This window comes from Hippocampus guttulatus, chromosome 19, assembly GCF_054856545.1.
Source record: "Hippocampus guttulatus isolate MCC_2025c chromosome 19, RoL_Hgut_1.0, whole genome shotgun sequence".
NCBI classification, from domain to species: domain Eukaryota; kingdom Metazoa; phylum Chordata; class Actinopteri; order Syngnathiformes; family Syngnathidae; genus Hippocampus; species Hippocampus guttulatus.
The window spans coordinates 9,106,496-9,123,310 of NC_141279.1; the positions used below are offsets into that span (position 1 = coordinate 9,106,496).

General features: G+C 48.0%; 2 protein-coding genes across 2 annotated transcripts in view; both read right to left on the bottom strand.

Annotated features, from left to right (window-relative positions):
• Positions 1–283: 283 nt before the first annotated feature.
• On the bottom strand, positions 284–2,383 carry foxi1 (forkhead box i1). The gene is made up of 2 exons (XM_086138041.1): positions 1,113–2,383; positions 284–912 (listed from the first exon to the last, which is right to left on the bottom strand). The coding sequence occupies exons 1-2, from the start codon at positions 1,798–1,800 to the stop codon at positions 434–436; spliced, it is 1,167 nt and encodes a 388-aa protein (XP_085994167.1). The 5' UTR covers positions 1,801–2,383; the 3' UTR covers positions 284–433.
• Positions 2,384–2,523: 140 nt separating this feature from the next.
• The window catches only part of dock1 (dedicator of cytokinesis 1), a 55,996-nt gene continuing 41,704 nt past the window's right edge, over positions 2,524–16,815 (bottom strand). Inside the window, exons 30-52 of the mRNA XM_086138036.1 lie at positions 12,162–12,240; positions 11,918–12,018; positions 11,639–11,697; positions 11,199–11,347; positions 10,500–10,585; positions 10,270–10,426; positions 9,874–9,914; positions 9,675–9,765; positions 9,266–9,385; positions 9,043–9,132; positions 8,793–8,897; positions 7,824–7,965; positions 7,637–7,718; positions 6,796–6,880; positions 6,589–6,675; positions 5,998–6,174; positions 5,602–5,685; positions 4,935–5,072; positions 4,337–4,479; positions 3,793–3,991; positions 3,545–3,725; positions 3,302–3,447; positions 2,524–3,113 (exon numbers count right to left, since the gene is read on the bottom strand). Of these exons, the coding sequence (XP_085994162.1) occupies positions 3,018–3,113; positions 3,302–3,447; positions 3,545–3,725; positions 3,793–3,991; positions 4,337–4,479; positions 4,935–5,072; positions 5,602–5,685; positions 5,998–6,174; positions 6,589–6,675; positions 6,796–6,880; positions 7,637–7,718; positions 7,824–7,965; positions 8,793–8,897; positions 9,043–9,132; positions 9,266–9,385; positions 9,675–9,765; positions 9,874–9,914; positions 10,270–10,426; positions 10,500–10,585; positions 11,199–11,347; positions 11,639–11,697; positions 11,918–12,018; positions 12,162–12,240 (2,638 nt within the window). The 3' untranslated portion in view covers positions 2,524–3,017. The remainder of the gene's footprint in view (positions 3,114–3,301; positions 3,448–3,544; positions 3,726–3,792; positions 3,992–4,336; positions 4,480–4,934; positions 5,073–5,601; positions 5,686–5,997; positions 6,175–6,588; positions 6,676–6,795; positions 6,881–7,636; positions 7,719–7,823; positions 7,966–8,792; positions 8,898–9,042; positions 9,133–9,265; positions 9,386–9,674; positions 9,766–9,873; positions 9,915–10,269; positions 10,427–10,499; positions 10,586–11,198; positions 11,348–11,638; positions 11,698–11,917; positions 12,019–12,161; positions 12,241–16,815) is intronic.

Genomic DNA, 16,815 nt, shown 5'->3' on the forward strand with positions numbered 1-16,815 from the left:
TGGCGCTCAAAGGGCCGATTGGGGGTGACAGGCGGAAAATGTCTCCGTTTTACACACTTTGATGACTTACAGCCACTTGACTGTAGACAACCTGGCAGGGTTTTGGGGTTTTTATTTGGGGTGGGCATAAAAAGGGAGAAGGTGAATAATGAGAAGAAAAAAAATGAGAGTTGCGAATGCAGACAACACTGAGAAGCACATAGTCCAATAAAAAAAGGGATTTTATTCAAACGTCAATGTGAGTTTAAATAAAACAAAATACAAGTCACTTTTCTTATAAAAAAATAATGTGTGTACATTTTTTTCTCCTTCTACAGGACAAGTGTCTGACTTCAAAGGTGTGATTTCTCAACACCATTGTGGACTTTTTGTTTTTTTTCCTCCACGCAATAGACTGTATATAATTATAGTCCCGTGTTCAGATGGGTCCGCGTTAAACCTCCGTCCCTTCCCGGCTGTACATGAGGTTGTTGACAGTGAAATGATTACTGAGGTTGTAATAGTTCATTCTGCTGTCAGAGATTAAGGAGGGCGAGTAGGAACCCAGTCCGGACGTGCCCTCCCGACCTTGGGACGACTCCGTGCCAAAGTCCCGTTCCGGGGCCCGAGATGAGGCCTCTGCTCCGGTCGTCAGCAGCGTGTTGACGCCAGCCACGAAGCCGGCAAAGCACGGGCTGTGATCGGCCGAGTCGGGCGGCGATGAACGCGGCTCCGTGGAGGCCGGCGAACCGCGCAGGCTGGGCGGGGGCGAGCTCAGCAAGCTGGACGTGTCCGAGAGCTTGTGCCGGGCGAGCGAGTCCGGCTTGTCGGCCGCGGTGCTCATCTCGGCTCGCCTCTTCCGTTTGCGCCGAAAGTTGCCGTTGTCGAACATTTTTTCGCAGTTGGGGTCCAGCGTCCAATAGTTGCCCTTGCCTGAGAGGAGCAAAGGAAACGGAATTGCTGAAATAAATACACGTTTTCAATATTGACTGGAAAACTGAAATTAGCTGCGCGCAGTCGTTCATTATAAGATGAGAGCAATTTGTAAACCCGTGACTTTCAACATATACGTCGTGTGTTTTCGGGCCACTTTTTAGAGTGTCAATAAACGCGTGAAAACGAGCGGCACTCACCGGGGTCGTCCTCATCCCGGGCCACTTTCTTGAAGCAGTCGTTGAGCGACAAATTGTGCCGGATGGAGTTCTGCCAGCCGGCTTTGCTCTTCTTGTAAAACGGAAAGTTTTCGGCGACGTACTGGTAGATCTGACTCAGGGTCAGCTTCTTGTCCTGCGCGTTTTGGATGGCCATGGCGATCAAAGCCGAGTACGAGTACGGAGGCCGGACCATCTTGAAGAGCTCCTGCTGGCTGGAGATGGACAACCAGCCCAGGTCGGCGCCCGGCGCCGCCAGGAGCTGCCGCTGGCCGCCGGAGCCGTAGCCAGCCGACTGCAAAAAAGTGGAGCCTCCACCACCACCACCACCGCCCCCTCCTCCTCCTCCTCCGCCGCAGCCGGCGGGCAGGTAGGTCGAGGCCGGGGAGTTGTTGAGCCACAGGTAGGGGTTGGTGGGCGGGGCGGCGTAGTCGCTCAAACCGTAGCTGGGGGGTCTCTGGGGGTGATGGAGATGGTGGAGGTTTTGGTGCTGGTAGACGCCGTAGTTGTCACAGTACACGGCCATGTCCAGGAGGTCGTGCGCGGGGTGGCCGCTGCTGCTCTGCTGGCTGGAGGCTTGCTGCGGTCCAAAGGCGTTCATTATCCCACACGAAACAACCACCGGCACCACACGACCTTCGAAGCGCTCCCGACTCAAGTGAACTCCCATCCCGGCGAGGGGGGCGTATTTATGGGCAAGGGGCCAGGTGGAGCTCCCGGGGAGATTTTTTTTTCTGAAAGGGGGTCGGTCACACCTCCTCTTTTTCAATCGGGCCCAATCTGCCTTTCAATGAGCACCGATACCATCTCCATTTGATGACGATACCATCTCCATTTAGCACAGGGAGCCTCACGTTTTAGTCCGTTTTTTTTCCTTACTGCGCCTCGTCGCCAAAGTGGAGCCATTATAATAACGTCACCATCAAAGAAACGTGCTAAATAAAATAGAAAAAAACTTTTAAAAGACACGTTGTACAAATTGGCTGTATTTCACACAATTGGGATTTGGTTCAATTTCTCTGCTTAGTTACAGCACCAATAAAGTACAATTAGATGATAACATTAATGCTAATTTCTCTCTCCCTCTCCATAAAACGTCACGATAAATTGACAAAATTATAGAGACTTGCCCTATGATATTTATTCTTTGGACAATTTTGCTTGTTTGAATTCCTGCCTGGCTCTGGCGTTTCCCATTCTGCATTCATTTGAGTCAGCGTATCTTGAAAAACTCAAAGTCAGGTCACTCCATGTCTCGAGGCACCCGTGGAAAACAACTGAAGAAAATATCGCTGGATGACGCCCATGTCACACATATAAAAACTGGGGAAAAAATGAAATCAGTACCAACTGGTGTTAAGTGAGTGGTGAAAATAAGGAGGCAGCAGATATGTTTTTGCTTGAAAAATTCATACACTGTGAATGTTTATTCAGAAGTGTTGTCAGTAGTGAATTTGGAGCAGTTCATGATGGAAAATCAGACGCGTGTTTAGTCAACCGCTTTGCGCACGCCAAACATTTCACCAGTAAAGTCACTCGAAAGCCTTTTTTTTGGTTGCTTTGTTTCTCGAGTTGTAAAAATGCCTCGTGTGATCTAATCATGCGTTAATTCAAACAATCACGTACAAAACAGAAAATAAAAATCATATATACAAACCTCTGTACATACACAGTGGGACATTCGAGTTGATGAAAGTCTCGATGACTTGAAGGGTAAAAACTCAAAAGGTCTGCAATGAGGTATTCATCTTGTCAGCGTGGGCGAGGAGTGCCAGGAATGTGTGTATCTTCGAGTGTTTCTGTGTGTGTGTGCGTGTGTCTGTCTTAAGGGGCAGCAGCCGGCATTTTTTTTTTTTGTGGCGGTCTCGGTTGTCTGCGTCTTTACGCTTACTGTACAATTCCCGAATCGATGGATGTCTGCTTCCTGGTAGTCTTGGGTGGAGGGGGCGGCGGCGTCTTGCTGGGGAGCGGCGGCGGTAAATGCTACGCCGCAAACACAAGCCTCATTAGCACAAAACAGCTCATTGACAACGCTCACATGTTTCTCCAAATTAGCTTCTTCATTTCATAACGTGAACGTAGAATGTCACGAAAGAACGTGTCGGCCTCGGGGTAGAAGAAAAACAAAAATAATGGAGGTGTTGTGATTTTGCGTTTGAACTGGTACGTACCCGCTGATGCGGCGGCGTGGTGGCGGTTGGGGCGCTCAAGTCTTGATTATCCAGCAGGTTGCCGTAATCGGCCGTGCTGCCTTTGACGGGAAGCGGAGGCGGGACGTCCACCTTGTCGCCGCAGGCAACCCCGTTCAGATCCACGCCTGACCAGAAACCACGGGAGCTCAATTTTTCATTCCCCCATCTATGTATAGTCTGAAGCCATCTGTGTTGATGGTGACTTTTAACAATACAACTCACTGTGCAGACTGAAGGAGAGTTTGCTACGGGGCGTGATGGGCGGCGGTCCCGGCGAGGAAGACGAGGAGGATGAGTTGGACGACGAGGTGGCGGGCGGTCCCGGCGACACGGACAGGCGACGGTCTCCGACGATCTGGCTCAGCACCTGACTCCTGGGCCTCTGGGGCCTCAGCGGGCTGATCTGCAAGAACAGAAAATGCATCGGGGATTGAGAAACGGACCATTGTCCTCCAGGACCCGCTCCATACCGTCTCGGAAAGTATGACGGCCTCGGCGGGCTGCAGCGGGATCTCGGTGGTCTTCATCTCCTTGTCGAAGATCTCCTGGTGCTTGCTGTTGCGCTTCTCCTTCTTCTTGTCCCGACGCTCGCGCTCGGGTTCGTCGCGGTCCAGCTTGTCTTGGGACTTGGTGTGCAGCTTCTTGGGGAGCAGAGGCTCCAGGGCAAAACTGGAACAACGCAAAAGATGAAAAGAACCATCACAAGCCATTTTCTTCTGGGACTGCACTTGGGAAAAAAAAAAAAAAGGATTTATATTAATTTGTGACTTGTTTAATGGCTGATTAACACATTTGGACGGGCACATTTTTTATCCTCAGGAAAGAATGACATATTACTGCGGCTTACTGAGCTCCTTGTATAGTATATGCGTACGTCCGCATTATACTGCCCCCATGTGGCCAAGGCGCACATTGAATTGAACCTCCGGGTATGCGCAATGAATGATTGCCGCGCCGACCGAGGAATTGACTTTTGAATCCACGTCGGCTTGCCAGTACTTTGGAGCTAGTTACCCGTCGGATCCCGGCCTGGACGGCGAGTTGTCCGAGGAGACGGAGGTGACGGAGGCCACGGACAGAGGCCGCTGCGACGACGGCATGGTGAAGGAGCGAACCATCGAGTGAGGTCGAGAACCGCGACGCTCGTCCGCCGCCGGCTGGGGAGGCCATCGCCATTCATAAAAAGACACAAGCATTGAGATTCATTGTCATATTTATACATGAATAAGCAGAAAAAAAGACCAGAAAATCGACAACGATGATAGTATTCAAACACAAGAGTATTTTGCATGATTAAAATAGGCTAATTTAAAAATTTCCGCGAATAAATAAGACTGGAATAAAACTGGACCCTGGGTGATTTTCATTGTAGCTGTCCCACTCTGCCAGAGGGTGGCGCTGTGGTCTTTTTGTATTTTCCAGCTCATGTTTGCAGCCGATGGCTATCTGACACACTTTCCACTTCAAATGATGCAGAGCTATTCAAATGTAGCTCAGCGAGAGATTCATTCTGTGAAAAAAGCTCCAAATATTTTCCCCCACCTGAAACCAAAATATGAATTCTAACGACGACATGTTCTTTGACAGGCCAACCCGTGCGCTCCATTCTCACCAGCGTCTTGACGCCGTACTGTTTCTCCACCTTCTCCTTGAGCTGCTTGAAGCAGGCCTCCAGGCGCTCGTGGAAAGGCCTCAGCGCCTCTGTCACCTTCTCGCCGTGGATGCGCACGCCCTCGGCCAGGTGCGGGATCTGCGCAACGGCGCGATGCCAAAACATGCAACGTCATTCGGCCATGTTTCAAAGTAATACATACTGTATGTATTCGTCATCACCCTCGTCACGATTCGGACAGCTCAACGCTGTCCTGAGAAGGATGAGACGAATACACTGCGGAGGCGGCGCGAGAAGCGGGAGACACAAAGATGCGTGGCAGGATTCCCGTCGGCGGCCTTTTTATAGAGCCGAGCGAGCATGATGGAGGATGATTGAGCGCGTCCGAGTGGCGGCATGGCAACGCGCTGCGTGTGCAGAGGAAGGCGTCGGCTATTTGTGGAGCGTGTGGACGGACAACCGCTCACTCGCTCAAGGTTGAAGAGCTTTCAGCGCAATGCCCGAATTTGGTTGAGACTTTGAAAATCAAAGTGGCGACTGGGTTGGCGTTTCAGGCCATTTCCAAACCACACTCGGTCCCCGGTTATTCTCTACCAGCCAGTTTCAAAGTGACGTTCTCCATATTTTATTTGTTTTGTTTGTTTATCGTTCTCCATATTTATTGCACCTGCCAGGCGATGAGGTCCTTGAGCTTGTCGATCTTGTCCAGATCTTCCGGGTGTTCGTGCGTGTACTTGTCGTTGAAGAAGGCCTGCGGGGGAAGGACGCACACTCAGCAATTGTTCACATTTTGGATCATGTGGAGGAGAAGCCTGACAACATCAATAATCGGGTAACGAGAGCTGCAAGCAACGATGAGCGGGGGAGCCCTCGCACCCGTGGCCACGTTGGACAACTGGCATATTGGGGGATCCATTTAAAAAATGAACAGAAATGACATTAATACAGTCCAGCCCAATTAAAAAATATCAAAGATGTTTTGTCATAGGGAAACAACTTATGGGCTCTCAAGAGTTTTTCTTTGGCTTGTAAGTCAAAGAAGAAAATAATAAGTCACGCCTACCTTCTCGTAGTTGGCGAAGCCCCCCATGACGGCGGGGTCCACGATGCCGTTGAGCAGCATGGAGAGGGGGTTGATGGGAAGGTTGGGGTCGTTGAGGTGCTTCTGTACCATGCTGCTGATCTTGTCGTTGGCCAGCTGCATGGTCTCCATGGCGTTCTCCAGGGGGCTGATTTCATCCTGAGCGCACGCAAACGGATCAGGGGAGTGACGGGGGCAAGTAACATTGCCATTTACTTTATTTGCACTTTAAAAATAAAAAAATATTACAATTTTGAAATCCTTTTTTTGGGGTTGGAAATGTTCAACAAAAACTTTGCCTTTTTTCAAGCCATTGAGAGAGCGAAACAAAAACCAGCGCTTCTATCGTCTTTGAGTGGCGTTGGTCGCTACGCTTTCCGTAAGCGAGCATGATAAAAAAAAAAAAAAAAAAGGCAGCTGAATCGATTTTTCTGACAGCAAGGGGACGTCTCCAGCACCCTCGTGATGGCGTCAATACGGCCGTCCAAATCGCTTAATCGCGACCAATCGATCGGCGGGCCTGAACATCTTCATCAGATTAGGAGGTGGCGCTCGGGACGAGCCACTACTCACGGTGCACACCGACTTGACTTCGAACCAGCGCAGGATGCCCGGCAGCTTATAAGCCGTCGTGTACGTGGTCCTCTCGATCCACATGTTCTGAACACACACGCGCACAAACAAAACCAAACAGGACGGCAAGTTGACTGCGGCTGCGCTGTCACGAGTTCAACTCTCGACAAGCACCAAAGTGAGAATTGAACCGATCCAATGACTTACCGCAAACTCGTTGTCCGGGTCCTTTTCGCCTTTTCTCACCGGTCTGGAATACTGGAATTTATGGACTTCATTTACCGTGTAGAAGCTTTGGAAGAGAGACAGAAGAGCAAATGATTCACCAATGACACGAGACGTCTCACGCTGGAGGGCGGGGGAGGGGGGGGGGTGCCCATCAGATGACTGAGGCCTTCTTGGCCGTCTCCGCGCCTTTTAATCACATTACCGAAGAACCCAAGTGATGCGGGAAAGCGTGGCGTGAATTTCTTCATCTAATAAACAGATTATTAACGGAGCAAATTTAACGCAGCGCCGGCCTGATTCAGGCCAAGAGGCACTTTGGTCAAAGGCAGGTCAGAAGACACTCGCTTTCGGAACGCCGGCCGCCGTCGTGACCGAGACCGGGGTCGGCGCATCCTAATCAGGCGGGGAGCAAATAAGGCGACCGAAGGGGCGGGCGGCCCTGCAGCCGCGCGATAAAAGCTGCGGTCCAGGTGTGTTTGCAGAAAGGTTTCCACGGGGTAAACATCCCCTTTTAATTATGCCCACTGATGCATTCGGCGGCTCGCGCATCTGAGGGAATTTATACGCCTCAGCGACGCGAGCGCGAGCGGAGCGGGCAAACGCACGCGTGCAAAAGGGCCACCTTCAATGATACATATCAAGGGGGAGAAAAAAAAAATGTCATTTGGTCTTTAATGTCCAGAGGATGACATTCAGGCAAATAAACAACATCTGCGGAAAAGTGCTCATCAAGGTTGTTAATTTGAAGTTTTGAAATAAAAATCAACCCTGCGACCTCAATGAGTTTGGTTGCAAATACATTCTTGACCTCGCCGCCCACCTGAGGATTTGTTCGGCCACGGGCTTGTTCTGGAACTTGGCGGGTAAATCCAGGATGGGTTTCACCGTGAAACACTGCACGTCTTCACGCAGACACATTAAGGAAATATTTGTACATTTTTTTTCTGGGGGGGGGGGGGGGGGGGGGGGACGACAATTGAACGGATGAGTGGCTGGATGGTGGATACATTGTCCGTGGGAATTCTTGATGTCCTCGCTGGGCGGCGTGGTGGTCTTCATCTTCTCAGCGTTGGGGAACTGCGTGAGGAGGCGGGCTTCAAAGTCCTCCCAGCGCTCGTACTCCTTGCCGCGGTAGATGAACATTTTGTTCTGGGGGGGGGGGGGGGGGGGGGGGAACGACACAGCCGTCACATAACCTTGCGACACGAGGCTGTGCTACTACAGGATATGGCGTGAAAATAAACTTCATTCCTGTTCCTTTCTGTTTCATTTTGGTGACATGACCACTTTCATTGATATTGATTTATGAAGACAACAATTATGTAACTTCAACGTCGCTCCTGCTGTGACTTGAATTGAAAATATTCATCCCGGTTACGTTACCAATTTTATTCTTGTAACAATTTGAACGTAACTTTCACTATTCGATTACGACAGAGTTGCCAACTTCATTTTCGGCACTGTACGACTTGACCGGGAGCGTCGGCGACTCGTCAGCCGGACGAGGACGACCTCACGGAGACGATCGGCGGTGATTACTTTTCCGACAAGGTCAAAAAGCTACCGTGAGGGAGGAAGGAGCGAAGAGGCGAAAGCGAGACAAAAGACGTTTCCACAGAGCCGAAGTTGAGAGGGGCGCAATTTGCCGTCTGTGAGGACACATGAAAAGAATCAAAGCGCGACACAAGAAGAATCGCTCTTCAAAGTGGACCTTCACGAACGCTTGGGGACTTTTTCTTTATTTTGGGGTGTGTGTGTGAGACATCGCCGCTTCCACTAAAGTCACCAGAACTCTTGAGATAAGAGGACAAAATGGTGTGCACGAGCAATATCACGAAGACGGAGTGAAGCGAACGGGCCAGCGAACGTCTGTGGAATAATAACGAGTCAAAAAAATACATCATGTATAGACACGAAAATGAAACACTAACTGACATCAATACATAGCAACCGGTGGCCAGGCCTCATGAACTCACCCGCAGGAAGGACGGGAAGCCGACGCCGTAGTAGCCCACGGCGAAGTAGTCGGGTTTGGGCCGGATCACCTTGACGATGTTCTCGTAGAACTGCGCCTGCTTGCGCTGCAAGCGGATGCGTGGATGTCAAACGTTCCGTCACCAAGCTCATGTTTGCGGTTGTCTCAACTCCTTTTTTTTCCCCCCCAGAGTCAAGGTACAACCATATTTGGGCAATTTTATTCAAAAGAAATGAAAAATATTACTGTACCAGGGATGCGCTAAGCTGCTCAAAGTCAAACATTTCATTTTCGTACTGCTCGGCGAGTTCCTTCCCCAGAATGATGGCTTCCTCCCACATCTGCAAAACAAACAAACAAACAAACACACACACACACACACAAACAAATCCCTGTTTGCGAAACAATCTAACAAGAGCAGGCGATCACACGGCGCATTCCGATCAACCAAGTGTGTGCGTTGGCGCAGTTCACCTTGCCCTTGTCGAAGTAATTGATAATCTGCTGGTAGAGCTGGTCCTTCAGTTGGCCTTGGGTGGCGGCCTGGTAGCCGTCGCGCTGGGTCAGGTGGGCGGCGCACGGCTCGTCAGACCACTGGGGGGGAAAAAAAAAAGTTTCATCATCAAGGCAAGCGAATGGTGGCCATGTTCGACTGCTTCCAACCCGAGAACAAATGCGATCCATTTCGCTGCTGCTGCTGCGTATTGATTCGCCGACAGCCGGAGTGCGCCATGTACATGCTAAAAGGATTTCTGCTGATCCACGGCTGACCTCTCCATCCGCGCGGCCACAAATGATCCGCTGAGAGCTAAAGTGGGCCGAGTCCATTTTTTCCCTCATAAGAAAAAAGCATTTAAAAAAACAAAAAAAAAAAACCATGTACCTTCAGTAGCTTGGCATGCAGCAGCAGCGTGTAAGCCGCCTCCGTGTAGTTGTCGCACTCCTTGTGGAGGTCGCACAGCTTGTACAAATACCTTTGGGAAGAAGAAGAAGAAAAAAATATATTTATATCTATGTATACTTGTACATTATATCTAGTTTTTAAAAATCACAAGTGTGTCATCAAAGACGGAAGCGCTTACCTGATGTACATCTCCTCTCGGTCAATCTCCTTGTAAAAGTTCTGTGGAGGAAAAGGACACCATCAGGCAAAAACTTGAAATGCATTTTTTTTTTAATCTTACATTTTATTCATACTAACTTGATACTTAGTCATCCATTTTCATACATACATATTCATAGGCTTATGATTTTATTTTGGAAATACATTGAAACGATCACGTTTCCTTGCTTTCTGATTATTATTATTATATTTTTTGTCATGCGACAAAAAAAATGGACTTTCGCAGTCATATCAATACATGCATTTATTTTTTAAAACAGTGTTTTCTTTCCCTTCCGATGAAAAGAAAAAGCGTGCATGTAGTGTCCATCTACCCGCGTATCTGTTTGTCTGTCTATCTCCCCGTGTCACTGACCAGCACGTTGACGGTGCAGCTCATGCGGTTCTCCTTGTTCTCGTCGTGCATGATGGTGCGGTAGTCCAGCAGACGCTCCAGCAGACGCACCACCAGAGTGACAAAGTTCTCGCCGCTTTTGGCCAAGTACTTGTGCTTCCGGCAGTGCTCCAGCAAACTGGAGACGGGCACCAAAGAGTGTTAGCCTTTCAGCGCCATCTATAGGCGCAATGCCGCCGACACGCACTTACATCTTCTGGAAGAGGACTTTGTACTGCTCGTCCCCGCGGCCGCCCTCGACCTCGTGGTCCAGCTTGGTGATGATCTCGTTCTCAAACTGCAATGGGGCGGCGTGATAAGTTATGACGTTGAAACGGTCCGTGTACGGTAATTTAAAGGTGCCTATGCGCGCGGCGCAAAGTGGATTCCCCTCATGCAGAAAAGCTTCATTTTATGCCGTAACGAGGCAGAACATTAGGGTGCTCGCGGCGCCACCGTTGATAATCGCAGCGCAACACAACAAAATGAGATTTGCCCAATTACAAGCCAGCTCGCGGCTATACAGCGTTTATTATCCCTCACATTCCTGTTTGAGACACCCGCCTCACTCCCGTGTGATTGGAGTGCAGCAGCCGTATATTATTTTTCTTTCAATGCGAAAAAATAGCACTCGTGATCGCATTTGATTGTATGCTATTAAAAAAATAATAATGCAGTCGTAATTAAAAAGAATTTAAAGAAATCAACAGTTTTTGGGGCATGACTGCATGCTTCAATTCAATGAACACTGTGCTGTGCTGTGCGGATAAATACATGAAAATTCCTTTTGTTTTTCAGTCAAATCAAACCGGGATGAAGCAAGCACACTTGGCATCTTTTTCTGAAGAGTGGGTAGCCATTTACCAAATACACATTTTCGCAGGCTACAAAAAAATGAATCCCTGACGTACCCTCTGGAAGCTGCACGTGAAGTGGAACTCGCACTGCATCATGTCGAAGAAGATGGCGATGGTGGCCTTGCGCAACTCTATTTCGGGGACCAGCGTCATTTCCAGGATGGGACCCACCATCTCAGGGATGAATTTGATCTTGTGGGGCCCTTTTTGGGGATTGGGAGACACATCATTTCAAGTCAAATGGAAGGAAAAATAAACAAACCAAAACAGAGGCATACGGTAAAAAGCTCTGGTCAAGCAGTAAGATGAGAGCATTTCAGGGGTGCTGAGGTAAAGAATTCTAATGAGCTCCCACTTGTGCCTCTCTGGACAACAACAACACAAAGCCCATTCAAGTACATTTTCCCCATTTGACAGCAGTTATCGGCTGCAATGGGGAACCGCGGACGATGATCAATAGCCCCGAAAACAAAACATTGTGCTTGTGAAATTACCTAGATTGTACCACATATCCCGGATCTCAAAGCCGATTTGCCGCCGCATGTCCTGGTACCTGGAGGCATCAGCGGGATCAAAAGGGTCAACTCAGCTCATTGCGTTATTCTGAACAAAATATTCCAATGAAACTGGATAATACAATCATTTTAAAAAAGAGGGTGTGGGGTGGGGAGGAAGAGCAGGCTTTATATTTTCACATTAGCGCAGTCATGCAACTGAAACAAGAGCAGACCCGAAGGTGACCGCTGCACGCGCGCCGGCCCGGGTCGACTCACTTGTGGCAGATTTTGGCCCGCTTGTCGCTGGAGAAGTTCTCCAGCTGCAGCGACTCCTGCGTGAGGAAGGCCACGGCCAGGTGGAAGTAGTTGTTCCACAGCTTCACGCATCAAAGAAACAAACAAAACAAAGCAGATGTGAGGCAGAGCGGCAAAAGGAGGATTTGTACAAACAGCAGGGGGGCTTGAATAAACACTCAGACATTGACGGCTTTGTCAAGGTGCCGAGGAGCTCATTTCTTACCTGCAGCTCAAAGTTGGTCTGATCCAGAAATTTCTTGTTCAGCACGGCCGCATACTGATTAATGGCCCGCAGGAAGACCCTGCGCAGATAAGCGGTGCACAAAAGTGTTTGGCGCTCACATCTGATAAGCGGGTGCACCATAAAATGGTATTTTAAAAAATGGACTTTAAAAAAAAAAAACTCACATACTTATAATCGCATTTTGTTCCCCTTTATGCAGCCTTAAAAGGTCACTTTCCAGTGAAACTACTTTGCCTTGTAAAACAAAAGAGCCAACAGCGATTGTGAGTGGCATGTCTCGCAAATGCCAACAAACTAAAAAGCGCATGTTACACCCCACTGAGCAAATCCAAAGTCAAACGGACCCCTTTGAACTCCAAGGCAATTTGACCAATCAGCACAAGTGAATTGAAAAAAATAAGTCTACCTCACTCTCCCGGTTCCAATGTTAGGTTCCAAACTTTTTCTATCATGAATGTGACCGATAAACATTTTTTTCAAGGTAACTCATTGTGCCTCACAAAATTAAAAGTACAACCTTTATAAAAAAAAAAAAAAAAAAAAAAAAAAAAAGAATCTAATCAATTCAAGACATTTATAGTACCGGTAAGTCAAGTATCGTAAGGAAAGTAAATAAGTAGCAAACTGAAAAGAATGTAAAAAAAATGTTGAAAAGTAGCTGGAGTAATTTTTGCCCTGTAATTTTTTTTGCCGGCAAATTTTTCAAAGGACTGATATAATCTCCTCCCTCCCCGCCACCTTTGCTATAAATGAATCAAGTGGAGTGAGCGAAGCAGCTCGCGGCATCCAGACGGCGCAGCAGAAGGACTGCGGGGCGGGAGAAAGCGTGTAGGGACAACATCGTCCGACTAACTAATCTGCTGTGATGTCCCGCAATTAAAAGTTAATAACTTTAGCGGCACGGAGCTTTTAAAAGGCTGGGCGAGACTTTAGTTAACGCACCCCTGCCCTGCCACGGCTCATCCCGCAAAAAAAAAAATTAAAAAAAAAAAAATCTTCAGGAGGACAAATGTCCGTCGTAAAACGGATGATTTTGTGGAAGATAAGATAAGATATCCTTTATTTGTCCAACACTGGGGAAATTTACAGCCTCCAGCAGCAAGAATGTAGGTAGAAAGAAGAAAGAAGAAAAAACAAACAAACACCGTTCAATTAAGTGCAATATAAATACAAAATGAGGAGCAGTCCACCGGGTTTTATATTAGATACAGCTAAGACTTGGGACCTCCTCAAAAATGGGTTGGAATTTCAAGATGGCCATTGAACCACACGACCGTGTTGGATCATTAAAATCTCATGTTGCCCAACACTGCCCTTGAACGCGTACAAACGCCAATACGGACGCGATACATGATTCATATCTGGCGTTGGTGTGCCACACATATTAAGTGTCACCTTAATCATGACTGGCAAAGGTTAACACCTGTCAAGGAACGCCACAAAAAAAATCCCGCCCAGCTCAGCGCTCAAGACTTTTACCAGCCTGTCGTTGTGCACGTCTCACTCAATTTTATGCTACCGTGCACATGCCAATATAGCTGATATACTTAACGGCGGGGTTAATGCTAAAATTGCTTTCCAATGGCTGCACCCCACCAGCGGGGAAATATTAAGACAGGACGTTTAAGGTGCTTTTGGGGAAGGAGAATAGACAAACGCAAACAGGCGCCATGCCGTTAATTTTGAGACTCTTCCCGCAACACATTTTGGTTGACTTCCTCTGTTTTTTCAGGCATGGCTTCTTGAGACTTTATTTTGTGTGTGGGTCTACTGGTGATAGACATGCCGGCAAGAGAAGCTAATACTTTGGGGGCTGATTAAAAGAAATAATTAGCAACATCCACATAGAATGAAGAAAACGAAAAAGTCTTGCAACTGCCACAGATTTGAGGCGCGTTCCACATTTGACCTTTTTTGTAAGTGGACTTTAAAGCAAAGCTATGTGCTTTTAATTCACTTCGTTTTATGTTTAGCTTGACAGTAACCTTAAACTTGGGAGTGGCTTGAAGCCTCATTTAGAAGTCTTTTTACACTTTAATGACAACTGCTCAAGTTGGAGGAATTGGGTAGGATCATTTTCTATGGTGTACCTGTGGCTAAAAATACACTTGAGAGTTGCCGTAAGGAGCTTTGGACATGAAAGAAAAAAACCCCCCTCAATATTATACAATACAAATATTCATCAAGACTGAACCACAGGAGGAGAAGGTATAATATTTCAGTCTCAGTAATAAGTTTCGGCACTTGAATGTGTGTTTGAAGGCAGGTCGCCTGAGCGCCGACATGTAATTGGCAAAAAAAAAGGGGGTGGTGGTGGTGGAGGACAGTTCCACCGTGAGCGCATCCTGCCATTAATTAAAAGTAAAAAACACACAACTAATGAGGTGGCCGAAAATAGAATGTACTCTTGCCATCACGATGATGGAAATGCTCCAAAAAGACCGTTTGAAAGGCAGCCTCGAGATTTACTGAATATCGTCACGGAGCCTCGGTCAAACCTTTTCAGCCGTGCAGCCGCTTCAAGATGAAAATTTCAAACTTGCTAAATTTCAGGTTGCTCGGTGAACTGAGCTTGAGAATGGATGAGAGGAACATTCACGACGGCGTGTCAAATCTAGTAGACGTCTATTTTTACTTTACATTGACTTAGAGACGCAGCTCAAGTCGTCCCGGTCGCCCAGGTAACAGCGCGACGAATAAGCCTCCCCCGAGTCGGAAGGAACCTTGAGAGCTTTGGAGCCGCCCCTCGGCATTAAGAGCCATTTGGATACAGTACACACGCCTCGTCGTTATGATGAATACACTCAATCAATGTGCCGCCGTCGTAGAAATCACCTCATTATCGCAGATGGATGGCCGCCATTTTGAATCCTCAATGTATGTCGGGGGGCCCCTTCGCCCCCTCCACAACCACCTTCCATCCCCTTGCAGCGACGTATGCTAATGAACATTTATCAGCCGATCATACTTGCTAATTGAGTTCAGGGAGCAACTTGGAGAATGATCCCCCCCCCCCCCCCCCCATCTATAGTCCGTCGTACGCCGGCTAGGAAAGAAGTTGTGTGCAAAGAGATAACGGCAAGGTCACAAGGCTTAGTTATCAGATCAATTTATTAAGGCGATTAGCTCCATTTCAGCCACATGATGAACGCGCCGTCCGTTTAGACATCGACACGCTTGCAACGCTACTTTCGCGCCGATGTGACAACACCGTTCTCAAACTTTGCCGGCACGATCCGCTAGCGCAGACAAAGATGAAAACGCAAATGCCTCGCATCATCGAATTGTAAAACTGCCAACGGAAAGGATTGTCGCCTTTCTCCAGAGGTGATGCGAAAACTCAATATTTTCTGTGCCAAATGTCACGACGAGGCGGCATTTAGCTCAAATGATTCCCTTCGTAACAAGTGGCAACATTGCAAACTCATTGCGCTCGTTATTCTAATTCTAACCCAATCTGCTAATGAAGTGCTGTGGGAACCGAATGGACGACGAAAGGGGAACGTGACGAAGAGGATGATGATGATGATTATGAAGAAGACGACGACTTACTGTAGCTTTGTGAGTCAGCACATTAGCAGCAATAAAGAGGCACGGCAACTGAACTATCAAAACTAGCCTGCGAGGGAGTACTTTCAGCCGACTGGGCAAAACGGGCAAACAAATGTTGGCTTACAAGTTGAAAGAAAGAAAAAAAAAAACATGTTGCACAATCTTCCTATCCCGGTGAGGAAGCTTAAGCCGACGTCTGCTAATTAAGCGCGAGAACAAACAAAGACACGAGGTTACCTAAGGGACACTTGGACGTCTAATGAACGGCGAGAAGTAATTTTGCACAAGGCGACACGGCTACGCTGCATTGTAGCTTGTTCGGGAAGCAAATTGAGAGAATACACGGCGAAAGAGAAGGGACGCGCGTACGAGTCGGGGGCGCTTATGGATCGGCATCACGAGAAGATGGATCGTCAAGCTTTGCGTCTTACAGCGAGTCATCGAACTGAGCCGCCCTGCTTCGCCGACGCCGAATGACGAAAATTCCGATGACCCGCCTGCCGTGCATATCTGGTTCAAATTGGGTGGCAACTGCACAAAAACAACAAACGGCCAATTGTCATCAAACGTCAAAACTTCACCAGCGGCCCGCTAAAGATGGTTCAAATTTGGCCAACCGCTTCGTTTTTAAAAGGACGCCAGGGAATAAGCAAATTGCGTCTGAACTGAAAGTTGTGGCCGCTAAGGCAAAATAAAGTCGCGCTCACGTCCCTGTGTGACCTGGAGGCGATAAGAGGTGACAGCAGCAGTTGGCGAACCGCGGTTAAAATATAGATTAACTGCTCAGGAGAAAAATATGAAATAAACAACCGCCTTTCGACGACTTGCCTTAACTTCACGCGACAAGCAGCGCTTGAATAAACCGCAGATTTTTTTTGTTTGTTTTATATTTCAACCAGGCGGGCACCGGGCCAGGTTGACAATGAATAAAAGACGACAAGCAGTCAAGTCAGGAAAAATGGCAGGACTGAAAGTTGAGCGATTAGCATTTATAATTCATGCGACTGTTTACTGGCTGCTCATCTGATTGCCGCATTGCTGCCGAGGCCTGGTGTTGATGTTATTTGCATGGCGGGATCGG